Consider the following 25207-nt stretch of genomic DNA (forward strand, 5'->3'; position numbering starts at 1 on the left):
CTCGCCCATCTACCCACCACCCATCACCCCCACCACCCACTACCCCCATCATCCTCACCCATCTACCCACCACCCATCACCCCCCCCCACCCACTACCCCCATCATCCTCACCCATCTACCCACCACCCATCACCCCCACCACCCACTACCCCCATCATCCTCACCCATCTACCCACCACCCATCACCCCCACCACCCACTACCCCCATCATCCTCGCCCATCTACCCACCACCCATCACCCCCACCACCCACTACCCCCATCATCCTCACCCATCTACCCACCACCCATCACCCCCCCCCACCATTACTCCCATCATCCTCGCCCATCTACCCACCACCCATCACCCCCACCACCCACTACCCCCAATATCCTCACCCATCTACCCACCACCCATCGTTCCTCGACGGTGTGATCGTTGCTCATTATATCAATCACTGGATTGTCTAGTCCAGACTCGATTATTTACAGGCCGACGTCATATACACCTGGAATGTTACTCAGTGCGGCGTTAAACATGTGACACATTAGATGTAGAGGTATATGCACCGGTAGATCGGCACTACTCGCCAGTCCCGGAATGACACGAGTGGTGACGAATGGTGTCACTGTCCCCACTCTATGCACTTTGTTTCGACCCAAGCAGCACACACATCATCATCATATATACTCACCAACATCTGGATAAATGTACCAAGTGTCATGATTAAGTTTAGTAGTGGAAGTAGTTTAGAAAATGGACCTGGTAATAAAGCTGTAGATAACGGGATAAAGCTGAACACTTCACGTAATACCCGCAGATTACGCTAATCCAACGCAAAGATGGGTGGCATGGACCACCCGGTCGCTCTATCCCCCGACCACATGCATGGGCCGCCACAGCCACGCAGTCAAGGAGCCCCCGTTGTGACATGCTTTGTCTATTTCTCACCCTCGGGCCTACAGATACAACCCCAGGAGGGTGAGAGGTGGAGATTCCTCGCTTGATGCATGTCATCGTATCCTAATTGTGTGGATCGATGGTCATGACGTCAATCACTGGATTGCCTGGTCCAGGTTCGATTATTTACCGACCGCCGTCATATAGCTGGAATAATGCTGAGTGCGGTGTTAAACAATAAACAAACAAACAAAATGAATTTGTCTGCGAACTTAATGTGTATGATGTTACCGATCACGCAAAGACATGGCCACATGGCACTGACTACTGGGGATGGGCCGTGGAGCATAATTCTCCTGTAATGTAATGTACTGTATGAAACTCACTACCGTATGGGGACTTTGTGGAACCTCTGGCTGTATGTAAACTGGTTTCCACTCTTAGTTGGCTCAGCAAACTTCGGGGGCCGGTGGGGTAGTCTAGTGGTGTCAGCATGGTGCTCGGTGTTACAATGGAGCCGGTGTCGGCATGGTGTTCGATGTTACAATGGAGCCGGTGTCGGCGTGGTGTTCGGTGTTACAATGGAGCCGGTGTCATCATGGTGTTCGGTGTTACAATGGAGCCGGTGTCAGCGTGGTGTTCGGTGTTATAATGGAGCCGGTGTCAGCATGGTGTTCGGTGTTACAATGGAGCCGGTGTCAGCATGGTGTTCGGTGTTACAATGGAGCCGGTGTCAGCATGGTGTTCGGTGTTACAATGGAGCCGGTGTCAGCATGGTGTTCGGTGTTACAATGGAGCGGGTGTCAGCATGGTGTTCGATGTTACAATTGAGCCGGGTGTCAGCATGGTGTTCGGTGTTACAATGGAGCCGGTGTCAGCATGGTGTTCGGTGTTACAATGGAGCCGGTGTCAGCATGGTGTTCGGTGTTACAATGGAGCCGGTGTTAGCATGGTGTTCGATGTTACAATAGAGTTGGGTGTCAGCGTGGTGTTCGATGTTACAATGGAGCCGGTGTTAGCGTGGTGTTCGATGTTACAATTGAGCCGGTGTCAGCGTGGTGTTCGATGTTACAATTGAGCCGGGTGTCAGCATGGTGTTCGATGTTACAATGGAGCCGGTGTCAGCATGGTGTTCGGTGTTACAATGGAGCCGGTGTCAGCGTGGTGTTCGATGTTACAATAGAGTCGGGTGTCAGCGTGGTGTTCGATGTTACAATTGAGCCGGGTGTCAGCGTGGTGTTCGATGTTACAATAGAGTTTGGTGTCAGCGTGGTGTTCGATGTTACAATGGAGCCGGTGTCAGCATGGTGTTCGATGTTACAATGGAGCCGGGTGTCAGCGTTGTGTTCGATGTTACAATAGAGTCGGGTGTCAGCATGGTGTTCGATGTTACAATAGAGTTTGGTGTCAGCGTGGTGTTCGATGTTACAATGGAGCCGGTGTCAGCATGGTGTTCGATGTTACAATGGAGCCGGGTGTCAGCGTTGTGTTCGATGTTACAATGGAGCCGGTGTCAGCGTGGTGTTCGATGTTACAATGGAGCCGGTATCAGCGTGGTGTTCGATGTTACAATGGAGCCGGGTGTCAGCGTGGTGTTCGATGTTACAATGGAGCCGGTGTCAGCATGGTGTTCGATGTTACAATGGAGCTGGTGTCAGCGTGATGTTCGGCGTTACAATGGAATCGGTGTCAGCATCACTACACTACGGGGCGGTCGGGTAGCCTAGAGGTTAAAGCCTTCGCTCGTCACGCCGAAGACCCGCGTTCGCTTCCCGACATTGGTACAATGTGTGAAGCCCATTTCTGGTGTCCCCCGCCGTGATATTGCTGGAATATTGCTAAAAGCGGCGTAAAACCATACTCTCTCTCTCTCTCTCTCTCTCTCTCTCTCTCTCTCTCTCTCTCTCTCTCTCTCTCTCTCTCTCTCTTCCAAGCATATATATGTATTTTATATCATATTATTAGTAACAACGCGGACACATATGTCTTCACCGCCATAGGGAGACGGGATTAAACTCATATGCATGTGTATGTGTCTGTTTGTTGTTGTCCTTGTGTTGCCCCCTTAATACCGAGCGTCAGGAGGGGTAACAACAAGAACCATCTTATACGTCTTTTGGTATGATGTGATCAGGGGATCGAACCCCGAACCTTCCGTTCTCTGACAGGCGCTCTATCCACTAGACCACGAAGGCGGTAACTCTCAAGAAAGAGCGTCGACAGATCGGATGCAAGTCAAGGGGATATGTGTACATATTTTACGGGCGCTACATACACTAGTTTCCGTGCGTCTGTGCATGTCCTATCATTGTGTATGAACAGTGTGTTATTGTCAATGATAGATTTAAATTCAGTGCCAATTAAATGCCAAAAATATCATTTAGACACAGAAAATGCCTGAAATGTTCATTGATATATACGACAGACTGAATGATTCTACTGGTAGCAGTAGGTCCACAAATTGACTGAGGACGTTGGTTGTAACATTTGTTTTGTCATATAAATGTTAAGATGCCCTATCTTTACGTTTCATTATTATAATACTAATTGTACTTTAAATGCACTTATTACTTCGTGTTATTGTATCACCACTTTGGATATAATATAAGTACATATATACATGTATGCTTATAACAAACTATGATTATAACGAACTCAAAGGGACCACTCATTATAGTTCGTTATAACCGTATTTCGTTGTAAGCATATATACCGCATATATACAGCAAATGGCCGGGACCCCAAAAAAGTTCGTTATATCCGTCAGTTCGTTATAAGCGTGTTCGTTATAAACATAGTTTACTGTACTTAGGTCTGCGGCCTTTAGACCTAACCAAACATAACTATAACGTGAACACGTGTTCTGTCTAATGCTGTAACTTGTGAAGGCTTGTTCACCTTGATCTAGCATGTATCTGCGAGCTGTCGAAGAGGACAATGAAACGGTGTAGGTTGTATACCAGTGACACATAATCCAAAAGGCGGGGTATCCGAGAAGTACGTCTTTACAGTAGGTAACAGTCTTGTGTGTTGTTTATCATGTAAATAAGGCCTGTAAATCGAGACTGGACCAGAAAAACCAGTGGTTGATATCATGAGCAACGTTGCGCGCCGACGAGGTACGCTGACACGCAATCAAGCAAGTCACCGAGTATGACCACCGATCCATTAAGTCGCCCCTTCAAAAAGCATAGTTTACTCGGCATTCTTTAACGTTCGAGCCCTCATAGCGTAGAATTCGTCCCGACAAGTAGTCTGTACCATATAATTTCAAAAGCGTATCTCAGTGCATTTTTAATCAATAATTTAATCACATTGATATTATACACATGTCAAATTTACAAATAACATATGTACAGATTGATATCCATTAAAGATTAACGAAGTGTTCGTTCATAACAATGAATCTATAAATATAAATAACAAAATGTGACCTGGACATATTTCCATTTGCAACTGACCTCGTACTATCTTTCTGAGCAAAACAAATCCTAAATCGTCAGATTGTACGAGCGCTTCCACAACTTGAGATATCCCTCCATACATCTGTCACTCAACATGTCAACTCGCAAGTGCGCACAATACGGACCAATCACAAGGTTGTTTACATGAGAAGTCGGCTTACTGCGTCAAGCTTTACAGTAAACCCCGCCCCGATCGTCACGGCCCGTCGGTCAGAGCATGGGCGCTCAAGTCCCCCTATCATGTATCAAGCCCGTACACACATACAATGGGCTAGTCGGCCGATTACAGTCAATTTAGTAGGCTAGACACTCTGTCGTCAACACTGGTGGGAAGCCACTTTGATTCTTCATTCACAGTAATTGTCTACCTTTGTGAGAAATGTCATTAGCATTTGTCCCGCCACGGCAGTGATCTCGATCACCGGAGTGACTAGCCCTTATTCTGTGGGCACAGAAATCCACTCTCACTATCTCCGCAGTTGTACACGGTTGTCCAGGACTCGGGCGAGGCGCTACACAGGGGTGGGGAGGGTGGGGCCTTACAAACCCGTCAACTCTTACACATAGCACTAGCAAGAAGTGTCAGCTCAATCTCGCCCCGGTCTGGTTCGGATCCGCGCGAGCTGTCAACTACCTCAACGATTTACACCGGCGTCACGGTGACGCAGGCACTGCGTCACGGGGTAGCACTGTGGGTTTACTGCACAAACACTCCCGACTAGTTCCTCATTCTCCCTCCGTCTGACAGGAACACGCACAAGCTGTAATTACAGGATAGCGGATCTTAATCCACCGGCATGCATCGCGCCTTTGCCACTTCCGGCAGTGCCACCTGAGAATTGTTTTGGTGGTGGATTTGCTGGGTTTACACACCATCCCCGGGGGGAGGGAGCACGACCTCTGGGTGGAGCACAGACCGTCCCTGATCCAGCGGGGCCAGAACCTCCCCCCAAGGTCCCTCCACACGTACTTCACGGGGCAATAAGAGTAACTCCACAAAAACTTCTGGAACTTCCTTCTATCTTTCTTACTCACTTTCAACTTTAACGTTGGCCCATCTTGCAACTGCATCGTCTGAATTAACCTTAGGAATCCTGGTTTCTTTCCAACGGGGCGTCCTTTATGGAACTTATACTCTAGAGTCCCGTTCTTCCTTCGTGGTGATTTAACGGACATAAACTCTCTATCGTAGTCACTGCCTAGAAGCGCCATCAGTTTCTTCCTGTTAACCTCCTCGGGGCGGGGATCGTAGTATTTGTCTCGCGTCTCCACAATGCCTTCAATAGGCAGGCGGTCGGAGGGGAGAGGTCGGGTGCCGTCCCGGGGGTATAGGGAATTGTCAGTCTGGGGGTCCTCCGCCTTCAGAAGCTTAAAGTAGACCTGCGTTCCTCGCGTGTGGGGAAGCAGCCAGAAAAGCATCAGTACCAGCAGGCTTGGATGGGGAGACATCATACTTCGCGTCTTGCTATCTGAAACAGTGAGTGAGTGAATGAGTATGGTTTTACGCCGCTTTTAGCAATATTCCATTAATATCACAGCGGAGGACACCAGAAATGGGCTTCACCTATTGTACACATGTGGGGAATCGAACCCGGGTGAGCGAACGCTTTAACTACTAGACTACCCCATCGCCCTCTATCTGACAAGAGTCGTACACGGTTACTATCCTAACTACAGGTGGTACCTATTATGAACACGATGAACCGTGGTTGGTTATATAACATAAAAAGGTTAACTTAAAGAATGATTCGCTTAACAGTTCATATTTCACGTGTAGATTTGTGGTCCATGTAAAATTATAGAATGTTTGAGTTGCGCGTTTAACACTACCCTGAGAAACCATTACGGTAAACTACGGTTATAACGAACTCAAAGGGACCACTGATTTTAATTCGTTATAATCGTAGTTCGTTATAAGCATATGTACAACATCTATCCACAAAATGAACGGGACCAAGAAACAGTTCGTTATATCCGGAAGTTCGTTATAAGCGTGTTCGTTATAAACGTAGTTTACTGCAGCACTAACGCATACCTAATGCGGAGAAACTGTTGTGAACCCTGGATTCGAACCCAAACCCCGCGGATCCTGGTTATGAGACATAATACCCCGTTCATATACACCTCTTTACATGTGTGTATATTTCCTTAGCGTGTAAATATACATACGTGAGTATACTTGTCAGGTGAACGCGTTTTCTCATGTGTGTATTTTTACACCAGGAGCAAATTTGCATCATGTCGGTAGCAGGTGCAAGTGTAAATTTGCACTGGATGTACACGTTGTAATGTGAACGATTAGATGATTATCTTACTTATATTACTGTTTGCAAATACCAAACAAAATTGTCAACAGTTCTGTATTCTGAAGTTGACGCTATTCAGTATACATCAAAACGACATTCGGAGCAGGGCGCACTGTGTTTTCTTTTGGTTTCAAGGAGTCAAACAAGTGTGTATAGATGAAATCAACCACATGTAGCTTCATGCGAAGATTTCTGTAAGGTAAATCTCTTCTCATTCGACTTTCATTGGAAAACAACCTTTTCATGTTGTAAGTCGACGGACTGATGAATATGTGTTCTTTACACTATTAAAATACCTTATTAACACACCTAATTTTCTTGTGAACGCATAATACATTATGCATATAAATTATACCATATACACCCGTATGTACAGTTGCACGTGTAAAAAATTACTTACGTGTTGTGCATGTGCCTTAGATGTCGGACCCCGCGGTTTAAACAAGTACTACAGGGCTCATATGCCGCCGCCTGTGCACCCTTCTGTCGTGCTGTGGGCGACAAGGGTCCCCGTGTAGTTTAATGCAAAATGGGGGCTGGTAACCTATAATAAGAGGTTGGAGGGAATCGGGGACAGTCACTTGTGACAGGGTCGTGACAAGTACCAATGTACTACATGTCTGACCCTTAACATCATTCAGTACTCTTATGCTTAACAAATGTACTACCAAAATGAAGAAAGACATTTAAAATCGGCTCATTGGAACTTTCTGCGAGAAAATCTTTGATACAATGTAATTCCCCAGACTATCACTAAAACACGAACTTCCAAACCCTGTACAACCCGTGTCCATACATCAAAGAGCATTCTCAAACCGGTTTCCATAATATGCAGACATTTATCATATCGATTACCGACATTGCAAGTATAACCACCGGAATCTGAACAACATGCCGCAGAAACATACTCGGGATATGTTGGAAATACAATACAACATGAGGGCGTGCAACACAATCAACGTCACATACTAAATACTAGTGTATAAATATCACTCAGTCTGCGTCTGTTGTGTAATAGTTTCGGTTGTTGGGGATAGAGTCGCGTTACTTCCTGAAGCGCATTACGACTCCGAGCCACAGCCCTCCACTACATTTATATTGGGCACGGTAAGAGAAAACAATGCCTGCGTGTATCTATAAACAGCGCTGTGGGCCAGTCGGCGCCGGGTGATGCGTAGACTAGATTCACGGACAAATTACACGTGGCTCCTAAATACTACAGAGAAAATAACTGCAGTCTCGTTTTTTACGGGATGAATAGAGATAAGCCACAGCGATGAAAGCTTGAATAAGTTGTGAGCATCTGAAAAGTCACGTCTCCTTTTATAACATACTTTTAACATATACATTTTTATTAAATATTACGTGGAACCCAATAACACAGCGTTGGCGGGTAACTTCTCTACGTATCGTTGTAAAATACAGTTCTACAATATTATAGATTTATATTAATTTAAACCTCTTCGACAATAATCATGTATTACTAAATGCGGAAATGGAGCATCGGCATTGATTTAGTAGATCTTATTTAAACAGTTTCTGAGAGGCGCTGCATACCACGACATAGGTAGTGTACAGCGATAGGAGAACATCAATGGTAATCATTTGAGAAGTAAAAGAAATGACATCTGAACAGTTCTCAAGCACAAATCGAGGGTGTCTCACCTGTGTCCGGACGGGGAAGACTGACCAGGGTGAGCGAGGGGCTGGGGTTAAGTGACGTCATTTCACAGAGGTGTCAACAATTAACAGTTCTAATTAACGCCCTAATTAGCGAGACACCCAATCCCTGCTGTGAGGATGGTGACAAGCGAGGCTTGTATAGCGAGCGGTGTCGGCGTCAGGGGGTGTTGTGACGCCGGAGAGGGGGAGAGTAAGCCCTTGAGTGTTGCACACCTGGGGAGAGTGGTACACACATGGAGAGAAAACAACACTCTCTTCACACAATACACGCGATAATTAACACCTGGTAAACAAAATGCTACAATCCCAGGCAATGACGTAAAGAAAACAAGTAGCTCTAGTGACAAACACAAATTGGAAATGATTGACCCCCTCATGCCAGCTATTGTCCCGTACAGATTGGGGGAGGTCCTTCATGTCGTTAACGTTTTAATGCAAAGTAGGGACAAAAAGTGTTATTTTTTCTATTAAACATCAAACGGACAGTTGGAAAATATTCGGCGCAATCGAGAAATGCCATCAAGCAGAAATGGATGGGATGGATATACCCTCTTCATCAGCCGAACATTGATCCATGTTATCCGGAAGATATATGATATACCAGATTAAGATGGAATCACAGTCCTCATTACACAACTAGGGAAAAAGAAAATTATTTTAGTTAATAAACTATTTACAAATTTTAACCTAATTGAAAACTAGAATGCATACGAACCGTGTGTGATTGAGGGCTAGCCGCACGCGATCGTCCAGCGCATAAGTCCGGGTGTTATGTCCAGTGTGACGGACGGTGCAGAGAGATGCCGTCTACATTGGCATCCCCGACTCCCTCACATCTTCAGCAGCGTCCGATGGGATGCACGTCACACCTAGCGGCCAGGTATGAGCACCGTACAGGGAGAGAAGACAGCGTACAGGTACACGGTACAGAGATAACAGCGTTCAGTACAGATTTCCTCGCGCCGCTCTCATCACCACAGCTAGTGCGTTGTCTCTGCCGTAGCGACTCTACCTATCTCATTGCTTGGCCCGCAGGAGTAGGGACGGTACGCTCAGAGTAGACGATCTTTTTGTGAAGCGTCGACGCAGAGTCTGGGACGGGCGGACCACAGTCGGAGGGGGGCGGGGCAGGAGACTACCCCCTCGGACAGCGGGCAGTGGGCTGTCATACATTGCCTTGGGCTATGGCGCGGCTTTTCACACTTTTAATGATTCTTGCGGTCAAATTATATTGGAGGTTAATCTTGTGTGATTAGATTTGCGACAAATACAGTTTACTTTACGGTGTAATGAGCCCCCCACCAGATCGTCGCCAGTCTGCGGTCAGCTCGATTCCCTGTCGCTTCATCGGTCACTGGGCTGACTGTCTGCACGTGACAGGCGGGCTGCTGGGCCGTCTTCACAAATCGGACTCCTCTCTCTCCGACAGCCAGCACACGGATCGGATGAGTACTTTCTGATGCACACGCTGTCTGTATCATAAATATGTCCCATTTTCTTTCATTTTAAACACACAATCATGTCACTCACGTATACTTGCTATCTTCCCTTTATTTGTCACACCTGTATCACTACTTTCTTCCCTACACCCATGTCACACCTATATCACTGCCATCTTCCCTACACCCATGTCACACCTATATCACTGCTATCTTCCCTACAGCCATGTCACACCTATATCACTGCCATCTTCCCTACACCCATGTCACACCTATATCACTGCTATCTTCCCTACAGCCATGTCACACCTATATCACTGCCATCTTCCCTACACCCATGTCACACCTATATCACTGCCATCTCCTCTACACCCATGTCACACCTATATCACTGCTATCTTCCCTACACCCATGTCACACCTATATCACTGCCATCTTCCCTACACCCATGTCACACCTATATCACTGCTATCTTCCCTACAGCCATGTCACACCTATATCACTGCCATCTTCCCTACACCCATGTCACACCTATATCACTGCTATCTTCCCTACAGCCATGTCACACCTATATCACTGCCATCTTCCCTACACCCATGTCACACCTATATCACTGCCATCTCCTCTACACCCATGTCACACCTATATCACTGCTATCTTCCCTACACCCATGTCACACCTATATCACTGCTATCTTCCCTACATCCATGTCACACCTATATCACTGCTTTCTTCCCTATATCACTGCTATCTTCCCTACACCCATGTCACACCTATATCACTGCTATCTTCCCTACACCCATGTCACACCTATATCACTGCTATCTTCCCTACACCCATGTCACACCTATATCACTGCTATCTTCCCTACACCCATGTCACACCTATATCACTGCTATCTTCCCTACACCCATGTCACACCTATATCACTGCCATCTTCCCTACACCCATGTCACACCGATATCACTGCCATCTTCCCTACACCCATGTCACACCTATATCACTGCCATCTTCCCTACACCCATGTCACACCTATATCACTGCTATCTTCCCTACACCCATGTCACACCTATATCACTGCCATCTTCCCTACACCCATGTCACACCTATATCACTGCCATCTCCTCTACACCCATGTCACACCTATATCACTGCTATCTTCCCTACACCCATGTCACACCTATATCACTGCCATCTCCTCTACACCCATGTCACACCTATATCACTGCCATCTTCCCTACACCCATGTCACACCTATATCACTGCCACCTTCCCTACACCCATGTCACACCTATATCACTGCTATCTTCCCTACACCCATGTCACACCTATATCACTGCTTTCTTCCTTACACCCATGTCACACCGGTATCACTGCTATCTTCCCTACATCCATGTCACACCTATATCACTGCTATCTTCCCTACATCCATGTCACACCTATATCACTGCTTTCTTCCCTACACCCATGTCACACCTATATCACTGCCATCTTCCCTACACCCATGTCACACCTATATCACTGCTATCTTCCCTACACCCATGTCACACCTATATCACTGCTATCTTCCCTTACAGCCATGTCACACCTATATCACTGCTATCTTCCCTACACCCATGTCACACCTATATCACTGCCATCTTCCCTACACCCATGTCACACCTATATCATTGCTATCTTCCCTACACCCATGTCACATCTATATCACTGCTATCTTCCCTACACCCATGTCACGCCTATATCACTGCCATCTTCCCTACACCCATGTCACACCTATATCACTGCCATCTTCCCTACACCCATGTCACACCTATATCACTGCTTTCTTCCCTACAGCCATGTCACACCTATATCACTGCTATCTTCCCTACATCCATGTCACACCTATATCACTGCTGTCTTCCCTACAGCTATGTCACACCTATATCACTGCCATCTTCCCTACACCCATGTCACACCTATATCACTGCTTTCTTCCCTACAGCCATGTCACACCTATATCACTGCTATCTTCCCTACATCCATGTCACACCTATATCACTGCTGTCTTCCCTACACCCATGTCACACCTATATCACTGCTATCTTCCCTACACCCATGTCACACCTATATCACTGCTATCTTCCCTACATCCATGTCACACCTATATCACTGCTTTCTTCCCTACACCCATGTCACACCGTTATCACTGTTTTCTTCCCTACACCCATGTCACACCTATATCACTGCCATCTTCCCTACACCCATGTCACACCGATATCACTGCCATCTTCCCTATATCACTGCTATCTTCCCTACACCCATGTCACACCGATATCACTGCTATCTTCCCTACACCCATGTCACACCTATATCACTGCCATCTTCCCTACACCCATGTCACACCTATATCACTGCTATCTTCCCTACACCCATGTCACACCTATATCACTGCTATCTTCCCTACATCCATGTCACACCTATATCACTGCTTTCTTCCCTACACCCATGTCACACCGTTATCACTGTTTTCTTCCCTACACCCATGTCACACCTATATCACTGCCATCTTCCCTACACCCATGTCACACCGATATCACTGCCATCTTCCCTATATCACTGCTATCTTCCCTACACCCATGTCACACCGATATCACTGCTATCTTCCCTACACCCATGTCACACCTATATCACTGCCATCTTCCCTACACCCATGTCACACCTATATCACTGCTATCTTCCCTACACCCATGTCACACCTATATCACTGCTATCTTCCCTACACCCATGTCACACCTATATCACTGCCATCTTCCCTATATCACTGCTATCTTCCCTACACCCATGTCACACCGATATCACTGCCATCTTCCCTACATCCATGTCACACCTATATCACTGCTATCTTCCCTACACCCATGTCACATCTATATCACTGCCATCTTCCCTACATCCATGTCACACCTATATCACTGCCATCTTCCCTACACCCATGTCACACCTATATCACTGCCATCTTCCCTACACCCATGTCACACCGATATCACTGCCATCTTCCCTACACCCATGTCACACCTATATCACTGCTATCTTCCCTACACCCATGTCACACCTATATCACTGCCATCTTCCCTACATCCATGTCACACCTATATCACTGCCATCTTCCCTACACCCATGTCACACCTATATCACTGCCATCTTCCCTACACCCATGTCACACCTATATCACTGCCATCTTCCCTACACCCATGTCACACCTATATCACTGCCATCTTCCCTACACCCATGTCACACCTATATCAATGCCATCTTCCCTACAGCCATGTCACACCTATATCACTGCTATCTTCCCTACACCCATGTCACACCTATATCACTGCCATCTTCCCTACACCCATGTCACACCTATATCACTGCCATCTCCTCTACACCCATGTCACACCTATATCACTGCTATCTTCCCTACACCCATGTCACACCGATATCGCTGCCATCTTCCCTACACCCATGTCACACCTATATCACTGCTATCTTCCCTACACCCATGTCACACCTATATCACTGCCATCTTCCCTACAGCCATGTCACACCTATATCACTGCTATCTTCCCTACACCCATGTCACACCGATATCACTGCCATCTCCTCTACACCCATGTCACACCTATATCACTGCCATCTTCCCTACACCCATGTCACACCTATATCACTGCCATCTCCTCTACACCCATGTCACTCCTATATCACTGCTATCTTCCCTACACCCATGTCACACCGATATCACTGCCATCTCCTCTACACCCATGTCACACCTATATCACTGCCATCTTCCCTACACCCATGTCACACCTATATCACTGCCATCTCCTCTACACCCATGTCACACCTATATCACTGCTATCTTCCCTACACCCATGTCACACCTATATCACTGCCATCTTCCCTACACCCATGTCACACCTATATCACTGCCATCTCCTCTACACCCATGTCACACCTATATCACTGCTATCTTCCCTACACCCATGTCACACCTATATTACTGCCATCTTCCCTACACCCATGTCACACCTATATCACTGCTATCTTCCCTACAGCCATGTCACACCTATATCACTGCTATCTTCCCTACACCCATGTCACACCGATATCACTGCTATCTTCCCTACACCCATGTCACACCTATATCACTGCCATCTTCCCTACACCCATGTCACACCTATATCACTGCTATCTTCCCTTCACCCATGTCACACCTATATCACTGCTATCTTCCCTACACCCATGTCACACCTATATCACTGCCATCTTCCCTACACCCATGTCACACCGATATCACTGCCATCTTCCCTACACCCATGTCACACCTATATCACTGCTATCTTCCCTACACCCATGTCACACCGATATCACTGCTATCTTCCCTACACCCATGTCACACCGATATCACTGCCATCTTCCCTACACCCAATATGCACCGTACGAAGTGATCTGTGATATGTGACCTGTCATCTACAGGTAGACGGAATGTATGTGATCTGTCATCTACAGGTAGACGGAGTGTATGTCATCTGTCATCTACAGGTAGCCGGGGTGTATGTGATCTGTCATCTACAGGTAGCCGGGGTGTATGTCATCTGTCATCTACAGGTAGACGGGGTGTATGTGATCTGTCATCTACAGGTAGCCGGGGTGTATGTGATCTGTCATCCACAGGTACCCGGGGTGTGTGTCATCTGTCATCTACAGGTAGACGGGGTGTATGTGATCTACAGGTAGATGTAGTGTATGTTATCTGTCATCTACAGGTAGACGGAGTGTATGTGATCTTTTATCTACAGGTAGACGGGGTGTATGTGATCTGTCATCTACAGGCAGACGGATTGTATGTGATCTGTCATCTACAGGTATACGGATTGTATGTGATCTGTCATCTACAGGTAGCCGGGGTGTATGTGATCTGTCATCTACAGGTAGACGGGGTGTATGTGATCTGTCATCTACAGGTATACGGGGTGTATGCCATCTACAGGTATACGGGGTGTATGTGATCTGTCATCTACAGGTAGACGGAGTGTATGTGATCTGTCATCTACAGGTATACGGGGTGTATGTCATCTGTCATCTACAGGTAGCCGGGGTGTATGTCATCTGTCATCTACAGGTAGCCGGGGTGTGTGTCATCTGTCATCTACAGGTACCCGGGGTGTATGTCATCTGTCATCTACAGGTAGCCGGGGTGTATGTCATCTGTCATCTACAGGTACCGGGGTGTATGTCATCTGTCATCTACAGGTAGCCGGGGTGTATGTCATCTGTCATCTACAGGTAGCCGGGGTGTATGTGATCTGTCATCTACAGGTACCCGGGGTGTATGTGATCTGTCATCCACAGGTGGCCGGGGTGTATGTCATCTGTCATCTACAGGTAGACGGGGTGTATGCCATCTACAGGTAGACGGGGTGTATGTGATCTGTCATCTACAGGTAGCCGGAGTGTATGTCATCTGTCATCTACAGGTACCCGGGGTGTATGTCATCTGCAGGTACCCGGGGTGTTTGTCATCTGTCATCTATACGTGGACGGGTGTACGCTTTTGTATCTTCAAATAAGAACAAGACTTATCTGTTTGTAAACACGTTACGCTCTGACACAGGTAAACGTGACAGGAGTTTATGAGGTGCGATTGTTTTCATAAGTCTAGAATGACAGGTACCCTGCCACGATACTTGTCCTCCAGCCGTCTCACATCATTCGCATACATTTCATAACAACAGAAATCTACATATTTGTGGAGTGTCATCTAGCCTCAAACAAGCGATTCTTCACCATTGTTAACGTGACTTACACCACGCTATAAAGGGGCCGTGTCTATACCACATGCTGTACCTATTTAAGGAATGTAGATGTCTCCGTCAGTAGGACCCCCTGGGTGTCACCCCCGACCCAACTCAACCCCTGGCAACCCCCCAGCAACCCCCGGCAGAGAGGCATGACAAATGAGGATATGTGTTTTACAACAACCCGCTACTCGACATTGGCTTATTTAAGTATGACAGTTTGGTTAATACGGCGATGACTTGTTGCTAAGTCAGTGTTCATGTGGTTATCTTCGACCGCGTTTGAATTTGGAGAGGCTGTTGTTGTGGGTGTGCGGGATGTGGGGGCACGGTCAGGGGTAAGGGTGTGCGGGGTGCGGGGTGCGGTTGTGGGGGCACAGTCAGGGGTGAGGGTGTGCGGGGTGAGGACACGGTCATGGATGAGGGTGGGCGGGGTGCGGTTGTGGGGGCACGGTCAGGTGTGAGGGTGTGCGGGTTGCGGTTGCGGTTGTGGGGGCACAGTCAGGGGTGAGGGTGTGTGAGTGCAGGGGTGGGGCACAGTCAGGGGTGAGGGTGTGCGGGGTGAGGGCACGGTCATGGATGGGGGGGGGGGGTGCGGTTGTGGGGGCACGGTCATGGATGAGGGTGAGCGGGGTGCGGGATGCGGTTGTGGGGGCACGGTCAGGGGTGAGGGTGAGCGGGATGCGGTTGTGGGGGCACGATCATGGATGGGGGGGGGGGGGGGGTGCGGTTGTGGGAGTGCGGTTGTGGGGCACGGTCATGGATGAGGGTGAGCGGGATGCGGTTGTGGGGGCACGGTCAGGGGTGAGGGTGTGCGGGGTGCGGTTGTGGGGGCACGATCAGCGGTGAGGGATTGCGGTGTGAGGTTGGGGGGGGACACAGTCAGGTTGAGGGTGTGCAGGATGCGGTTGTGGGGACACGGTCAGGGGTGAGGGGTGCGGGGTGAGGTTGTGGGGGCATAGTCAGGGGTGAGGGTGTGTGAGTGCAGCGGTGGGGGCACAGTCAGGTTGAGGGTGTGCAGGATGCGGAGGTGGGGGGGGGGGGGGGGCACGGTCAGGGGCGAGGGTGTGTGAGTGCAGCGGTGGGGGCATAGTCAGGGGTGAGGGTGTGCAGGCTTCCTGTATCATACCAAATGATGGAGTGAAAGTGACAGATAGGGCATGTAAGCATATTGCCTGTGGTCTTACGTTTCCAATCTTTCACTTTGATATGAACACGAACAGCAACTAGATTTGTGTGAATGAGTTGGGTTTAACACCGCTTCTAACATTATTCCAGTTATATCACGGCGTGTCATAATCGGGGCGAACCGGGATTTGAACCCACAGTCATAGGTTTCTGGCGTGCCCAAGGGACGGAACTCTGTACAGCTTCAGATGTCAAATGTCAGAGGATTTTGATGCGCATTTGTACTGAAAATAATTACCTTCCCCTAATAATTTTGGTTGACCCTCACCATGTGCTTGTACAGTTTATTCGTGACCCTCCTGAAAAAGATAAAATGCAAATGCACATTATAATTTATCTTAAAATGTCTATTTTCACATGACCCTCCCCAATTTGTTTAAGACCCCTCCCATAGAGCATGTCATATTTTTGGGCCCCCCCCCCCCCCCCCCCCCCCCCCACCCCCCCCCGTAATAAATGACCGGTCCTTTATTTCATCTTAAGCATGTTGTCGTTTTTATTCACAATTGTTACATTAAGTCATTGGTGCTCCGACAAACTGTGATTGATGCAGCATGTGTAAATGTGATGCCTCTTGGACAAGCGTGTAGCCGCATGGGGGAGCTGCAGAAGATCACGTAGTTCGTAGTTCGCCACTAGAGGGCGTCGGTGTTGGGTGTTTGTCAGACGTAGATGAAAGAGAGGGCGCTCCTTTGTTGCCGGTACTTAGCATCATTAGTGAGATGAGAGGTACGAGGTGTACCAACCAGTTGTCCAGTCGGACCCCACACCACCACCCGCCGGTAGAGGGCGCTGTGTACAAATGGTGGTGTAGACTTAGTGTGGGAGGGAATGCAACATAAACGATTGCACAGGTATGTTACCACTGCCAACAACAGGCCGGGACTGAAACAATATGTATGGAAAATCAAGTTCATATGTCAAATAATTAGCTGAGCACGTTTGTTATCAGAGCGCGCCGGTGTCGCTTCCATATCGAGCTGCGCGCTCGCAACTACGCCATGGTAGAAGGCGGTCACCTCGGGTTAGAAAGGTCAGGTTCTTTTTCCGGTTTATGTCGTGGTGCATCATGGGGTAAGCACACTGGATGGAACCAGGCGTAGCTGTGTGTGTGTAACTGTATATGTAGACGAACGGAACCCAAACATTCGTGAAAAAGGACGATAGTTCATGTGTTGCATGTCTCGCTTCATCACTAACATACCGTCAAACCTAGACTAACATACCATCAGAAATAAACTAACATACCATCAGACACAAGTAATTAAAAAAATTTAAAAAATAAATCGCCAAAATATAAAGTAAAATTAAAATGGAGCCCAGAACAATCCTTAATTTAAGGTCCAAGAGCCGAGGCAATCTGGACCTGCCAAATTATTCTAGACTTGAGTAGCAGGAAAACAATTGCTTACACCTAAAAAAAATACAATTTGTTTTAAACAATAAGTAAACATCAATTTACCATCTATGAAGTAAATTATTAACTCTACACGGTCGAACATGATATTTATTGTCTAACTTAAAATCGGAATATTTACGCACTTTAGGATTTTAGTGGTAGATGGTTTACAAGTTGTGAGAGTGATGTCCCTTTGGTGACAGGGGGCAGTTGTTAAGGTTACACACAACCAAATGTTTTCCCATAGACTTTTATAGTCAAGTTATTTTTTTATATAAAATAAGTAGGCATTCAACAGCCATTACATGTACATATATGCTGGCTAGGTTAGCCAGCTCCTTTTCCGAGTACAGGAAGCTGAACACACACCAACCCCAGTTCGGCACCAAATGCTAACATTCAGTACAAGTTATTTTGTTAAAAATATTGAAAAACATTTTCAGTTTTAATTACTGAATGAATGTTAATTTAAAAACATAGAAATGTTACACAATATCATCCAACCACAGCCTCCAGATATCTCTCGACATGCACTCCACGAAAACGGCTGTCACAACTTGTTGTGATTTAGTGTGGTAGAACCTAAATATTGGCTGTCAACGAAGATTGAAAGGCTATATTAGATCATCATTACACTCCTATGTTGATTTATGACAAACTAATAGCGGATAAGTAGTATACTAGTAACTTTTGTATAACGATAGTTACTAAGGCTGGGACGAGTCCAAATTTACTATCCGGGTACCCAACCCCCTATTACCCGACCCTACCCGGGTACCCGTTGTAGGTCACAAGAGAGGGGTACAAAATGTCTGATTGGGAAACGTTTGACCGTACTCCTGTCAAAATATATTTAGATACACGTATAATCCGATCTGGTCATGCATACACTGAAGTTGACTGAAGTTATATAATTATGCAAACATATAAAGTCAGAAGGATTGTGTGTATAGTCAGAAAGATATTTGTCACTTATTGTGTAACCATAGAGTTCTAAATATGTTTTGCCAGTAAACAATATAATCACGTGACTTACTACTGGTCCGGGTAGTCCTGTGGGTACCCGGATCCTACTCAGTACCCGCCCGACCCGAGTACCCGAGTTACACGTCTCAGCCCTAAAAGTTACTATAGTTTTTCACCCTGACTAGCGCTCGCAAAACTGGTTTTGCTTACGCTTAAAATTAACCTAGTTGCGCCACTGAGACCGGAAGGCAGGTGGCCTGTATGTGACTATTAAGAACGGATCCTGGACCAGATAAACTAATGACTGATGGCATGAGCAACGATCCACGCAACCGGACACGATGACACGATACCAACAACGTCACTGAGATGACAACCCGACTTCACTAGACGGCGCTTAATAAAAGCATGATCATGAGCTACCGGGTCCCGATTAAAAAAGGGGTCATAGCGCGACGAATGTCGTAGCTTCTAATTATTACACAGACTTACGACAGACATAGCACTACGACCGCGTTATGACACGGAACACTGGGAATGGGCCACAGTGAGATCTTAGCACTGAAACGATCGTAACTCTCAAACTTCAACACAAACTTACGAGTGTCTTAGCGCTAAGGTGATCGCAACTACCGTACTTTAACCCGGACTGTCGTAGCGTAATCGTAACTCCCATACGTTAACATAAACTTGCGACTGTCGTAGCAATACTTTTACATAAAAAATAAAGAAAAACGGAGGGGGGAGGGGGGTGGTCGGGTAGCCTAGTGGTTAAAGCGTTCGCTCGTCACAACGAAGATCCGAGTTCGATTCCCGACATGGGTACAATGCGTGAGGGCAATTTCTGGGGTCCCCCGCCGTGATATTGCTGGAATATTGCTTAAAACGGCGTAAAACAACACTCACTAACACTCACGCCAAAACCAAAAACCAAACAAAACCATAGACTTAGAACTAAGATGTATCTACACAATTATAAGTACAACCCGTCCTAACCTGGTAACGAGTAAATCATCCCCGACAGGTTCCCTGTAGTCCATCCCACACGTGTAGTGTTTGTTATAAACATTCATTTGTCACTTCCCGTGTGTTCACTGAAAACACTCCGCCATCTGCAGAGACCGTCGGGTGCTGGAGGTCAAACAGGTGAAGAGAGTAAAGCTTACCTGGAAATGTTTATTTTGGGGAGATTAAAAGGTCGAATATTGGCTTATGACGATTTGTTGATTGTACACACATTCTAGCACGCGATTCCTCACGCGAAGACGATAGCTTAGATCACTCAACGACGCACCCCGACAACCATCAACCGCCCACAACCCCACTTAAACAATCACATGGCTATCAAAACCTCCCGACTCCGACCACCTCTCGACTCCTACAACCTTCCGAATCCGACAACCTTCCGACTCTGAAAACCTCAAAAATTCCAACATTCTGACATCCCGACCTCCAGACTCCGACAACCTCAAGATGCCGACAACCTCAAGACAAAGTCCCCTCCGTATGTCGTTTGCCGTAAAGCACCCAGTTTGAGAAGACCACGAAGCCCCCTCCACCACCACGCCTTCCTCCATTCGTCCTGGGTACGCTAGCGGCCGGGTAGAAATCCCGTAATCATTTGATAAGGGTCGCAGTACAGCCACCAAGCTTTAAAGATTACGCTGCAATACTCCTTACAGACAATAGGAGACAATATGGCGCTCCCCGGAAATAAAAAGAGGTAAAATGAGAAACTACTTCATCAAGAAGCTTTGGGGTCAATCCTGTTGATGAACGGGGGGCCGGCGCGATCCAAGAAACCGCGTAAGTCTACCCGTAAGAGAAATGAACGCCGTCGGATCGGTGAAAGAAAATTGGCGTAAACCACTGGTAACACAGATAACAGAAGGGAGCACAATCCATGGTTAACATAGACATGACAATCTGGGAACAAGGGGGCACAATCCATGGTTAACATAGACATGACAATCTGGGAACAAGGGGGCACAATCCATGGTTAACATAGACATGACAATCTGGGAACAAGGGGGCACAATCCATGGTTAACATAGACATGACAATCTGGGAACAAGGGGGCACAATCCATGGTTAACATAGACATGACAATCTGGGAACAAGGGGGCACAATCCATGGTTAACATAGACATGACAATCTGGGAACAAGGGGGCACAATCCATGGTTAACATAGACATGACAATCTGGGAACAAGGGGGCACAATCCATGGTTAACATAGACATGACAATCTGGGAACAAGGGGGCACAATCCATGGTTAACATAGACATGACAATCTGGGAACAAGGGGGCACAATCCATGGTTAACATAGACATGACAATCTGGGAACAAGGGGGCACAATCCATGGTTAACATAGACATGACAATCTGGGAACAAGGGGGCACAATCCATGGTTAACATAGACATGACAATCTGGGAACAAGGGGGCACAATCCATGGTTAACATAGACATGACAATCTGGGAACAAGGGGGCACAATCCATGGTTAACATAGACATGACAATCTGGGAACAAGGGGGCACAATCCATGGTTAACATAGACATGACAATCTGGGAACAAGGGGCACAATCCATGGTTAACATAGACATGACAATCTGGGAACAAGGGGGCACAATCCATGGTTGACACGAACACGATAGACTGAGAACAGAAAGGGGCACAATCCACGGTAAACATGGACATGACAGTCAGGGAACAGAAAGGGGCACGATCCATGGTTGACGGGGACATGTCAATCTGGGAACAGAAGGGAGAACAATCCATGGTTGACAGGGACACGATAGACTGAGAACAGAAGGGGGCACAGTTTATGGTTGTCTCGAACACGACGCTTTGGGAACAGAAGGGATCATCATCCATGGGTGTATCGAACACGACTGTCTGGGAACAGAAGGGCACTCAGTCCATGGTTGTCTCGAACACGACTGTCTGGGAACAGAAGGGCACTCAGTCCATGGTTGTCTCGAACACGACAATCTTGGAACAGAAGGGGGCGCGATCCATAGTTGACGGGGACATGTCAATCTGGGAACAGAAGGGAGAACAATCCATGGTTGACAGGGACACGATAGACTGAGAACAGAAGGGGGCACAGTTTATGGTTGTCTCGAACACGACGCTTTGGGAACAGAAGGGATCATCATCCATGGGTGTATCGAACACGACTGTCTGGGAACAGAAGGGCACTCAGTCCATGGTTGTCTCGAACACGACTGTCTGGGAACAGAAGGGCACTCAGTCCATGGTTGTCTCGAACACGACAATCTTGGAACAGAAGGGGGCGCAATCCATGGTTGACAGGGACATGACAATCTAATAAGGGGGCACGCAATCCATGGTTGTCACGAACGCTACAATCTTGGAACAGAAGGGCGCACAATCCATGGTTGTCTCGAACACGACGGTCTGGGTACAGAAGGGGAACAGTCCGTGGGCGTCTAGAACACGACAGATCGGGAACAGAAGGGCACACAATCCATGCTTGCTTCGAACAGGACAGTCTGAGAACAGAAGGGCGCACAATCCATGGTTGTCTCGAACAGGACAGTCTGAGAACAGAAGGGCACACAATCCAAGGTTGTCTCGAACACGACGGTCTGGGAACAGAAGGGCACTCAGTCCATGGTTGTCTCGAACACGGCGGTCTGGGAACAGAAGGGCACTCAATCCATGGTTGTCTCGAACACGACAGTCTGAGAACAGAAGGGGACACAATCCGTAGTTTTCTCGAACACGACAGTCTGGGAACAGAAGGGTACTCAACCCATGGTTGTCTCGACACGGCGGTCTGGAAACAGAAAGGGGCACAGTCCCTGGGTGTCTACAACACGACAGTCTGGGAACAGAAGGGCACTCAATCCATGGTTGTCTCGAACACGACAGTCTGAGAACAGTCACACCATTGGGGCCCACTGACTAACATTATTGTAGCTAGTGACAGTCGCACTTCACCTACCGAAAAGAAGAAGTACACTAGGCCTAGCTTTATCATGGCATTTGAACCCTGTCTTAACATGTGAGCATGGCTGTTTGATTGGCATTCTAGAAGTTGGTGAATTAGTAAGAAAACGTACAACTTTATGGATAACAACTTCTGGTTTATTGCATATAGCGACGCTTCGATGCGTGAGAATCAAAACAGGTGAAAATTACATCGAAACGTCGCTATATGCAATAAACCAGAAGTTGTACGTTTCCGTATGTGAGCATGACATTTTGCAGCAACAAGAGCAGTACAACTTCAGAACGTGAATAAGACGCAATTATCCAGAGGAAGAATATTTATGAAATCATATAATATGATCTAACAAATCAAATATTCGAACTGGGTTCCAACTTCTGAATGGAATGAGACAAGCAAGATACTTTATATATAAAAAATAACCTGTTCCCGAAAAAAATCAATTGTTCTCATGTTGTTTTGGATGTAAAAATAAACAAAAAACAATCCTATGGACGGTTCTATGACATTTTGCAATGAACATTTTCAATACTTTCCAAGTCTAAGGACACCCCCTTTCCAGCTCACCGCTCCATCCCTACCCTTACCACCAGCACCTACACCCCAACCCCACCCCACCCCACCCCACCCCACCACCACCACCTACACCCCCATCACCAGCACCCTACCCCACCCAACCACCAGCACCCCCACCACCTACACCCCCAACCCACCCCACCCCACCACCAGCACCCCCAGAACCCCATTCCGCCTGGCGTCACGCTGAGGGGGGATCTGTGTGTTTGCTGAACGTGATACCGCGGGGCCTGGCGTGGAGGGTCGGTACTGGCAGGTAAGTTGGTCGTCTGTGGAGCTTTGCGTTCTGCCATGTTCCCTTGTCTCTGTGGCGTCAGGTAAGCCTGCTGTCAGTCATTAATTAGTCTTCACTGTTTACAGCCCGGCACGCAACACCTCGAGGTGTCGCCATGTTGACCTCGTAATCCCAATACAACCCTGTCGCCCATCAGTGTTCAAGGCGCGCTAATCTACAACATCCCAGCCATTGCGCTGGCTTCCTCTATTGTGAAGCGGAGTACTGCATTTCAACGACAGGAGCGATATGTTGTTTTACGCCGCAGTGTTATTTGGACCAAACAGACCAGTGGCTGATGGCATGATCATTATCTCTGAGTGAACAATGACACAATTAGCTGGTTTACACTCTCTAACAAGCCGACCCACATTATGTTAGCCATGGACACTATACAAGGATGAGGTTCGAATACTCTATTCTACCCACCTTCTTGTTAACCCTGAGTTTACTTCCTTTTGAAAAAGCCTCTCCTTCGACATGAGCATCTAGTTGGTCTCTCGTCTCCCCGACTTGAGCGTCTAGATGGTCTCTCGTCTCTTCCAACTTGGGCATCTAGTTGATCTGTCGTCTCTTCCGACTTGAGCATCTAGTTGATCTGTCGTCTCTTCCGACTTGAGCGTCTAATTGATCTCTCGTCTCTTCCGACTTGAGCATCTAGTTGATCTCTCGTCTCTTCCGACTTGAGCGTCGAGTTGATCTCTCGTTTCTTCCCCCTTGAGCGTCGAGTTGATCTCTCGTTTCTTCCCAATTGAGCGCCTAATTGATCTCTCGTTTCTTCCCACTTGAGCGTCTAGTTCATCTCTCGTTTATGCCGACTTGAGCGCCGAGTTTATCTCTCGTTTCTTCCCACTTCAGCGTCTAGTTGATATATCGTCTCCCCGACTTGAGCGCCTAGTTTATCACTCGTTTCTTCCCACTTGAGCGTCTAGTTGATATATCGTCTTTTCCGACTTGGGCGCCTAGTTTATCTCTCGTTTCTTCCCACTTCAGCGTCTAGTTGATATATCGTCTCCCCGACTTGAGCGCCTAATCTGATCTCTCGTTTCTTCCCTCTTGAGCGTCTAGTTGATATATCGTCTTTTCCGACTTGAGCGCCTAGTGTATCTCTCGTTTCTTCCCACTTGAGCGTCTAGTTGATATATCGTCTCCCCGACTTGAGCGCCTAGTTTATCTCTCGTTTCTTCCCACTTGAGCGTCTAGTTGATCTCTCGTTTCTTCCCACTTGA

General features: G+C 47.3%; 1 protein-coding gene across 3 annotated transcripts in view; it reads right to left on the reverse strand.

Moving 5' to 3' along the window:
• Positions 1 to 4172: 4172 nt before the first annotated feature.
• The window catches only part of LOC124118940 (noggin-like), a 39073-nt gene continuing 18038 nt past the window's right edge, over positions 4173 to 25207 (reverse strand). The window contains exons 1-2 of one of the 3 annotated variants that reach the window (XM_046481267.2): positions 9048 to 9600; positions 4173 to 5812 (exon numbers count right to left, since the gene is read on the reverse strand). In XM_046481267.2, the coding sequence (XP_046337223.2) occupies positions 5070 to 5795 (726 nt within the window). In that variant the 5' untranslated portion in view covers positions 5796 to 5812; positions 9048 to 9600 and the 3' untranslated portion in view covers positions 4173 to 5069. Of the gene's footprint in view, positions 5813 to 8314; positions 8524 to 9047; positions 9601 to 25207 lie in introns of those variants that run through there. The other 2 variants (XM_046481266.2, XM_046481268.2) reach the window with 2 other exon arrangements.

This window comes from Haliotis rufescens, unplaced genomic scaffold (genome assembly GCF_023055435.1).
Source record: "Haliotis rufescens isolate VD_foot unplaced genomic scaffold, xgHalRufe1.0.p SCAF_20, whole genome shotgun sequence".
Lineage (NCBI taxonomy): Eukaryota > Metazoa > Mollusca > Gastropoda > Lepetellida > Haliotidae > Haliotis > Haliotis rufescens.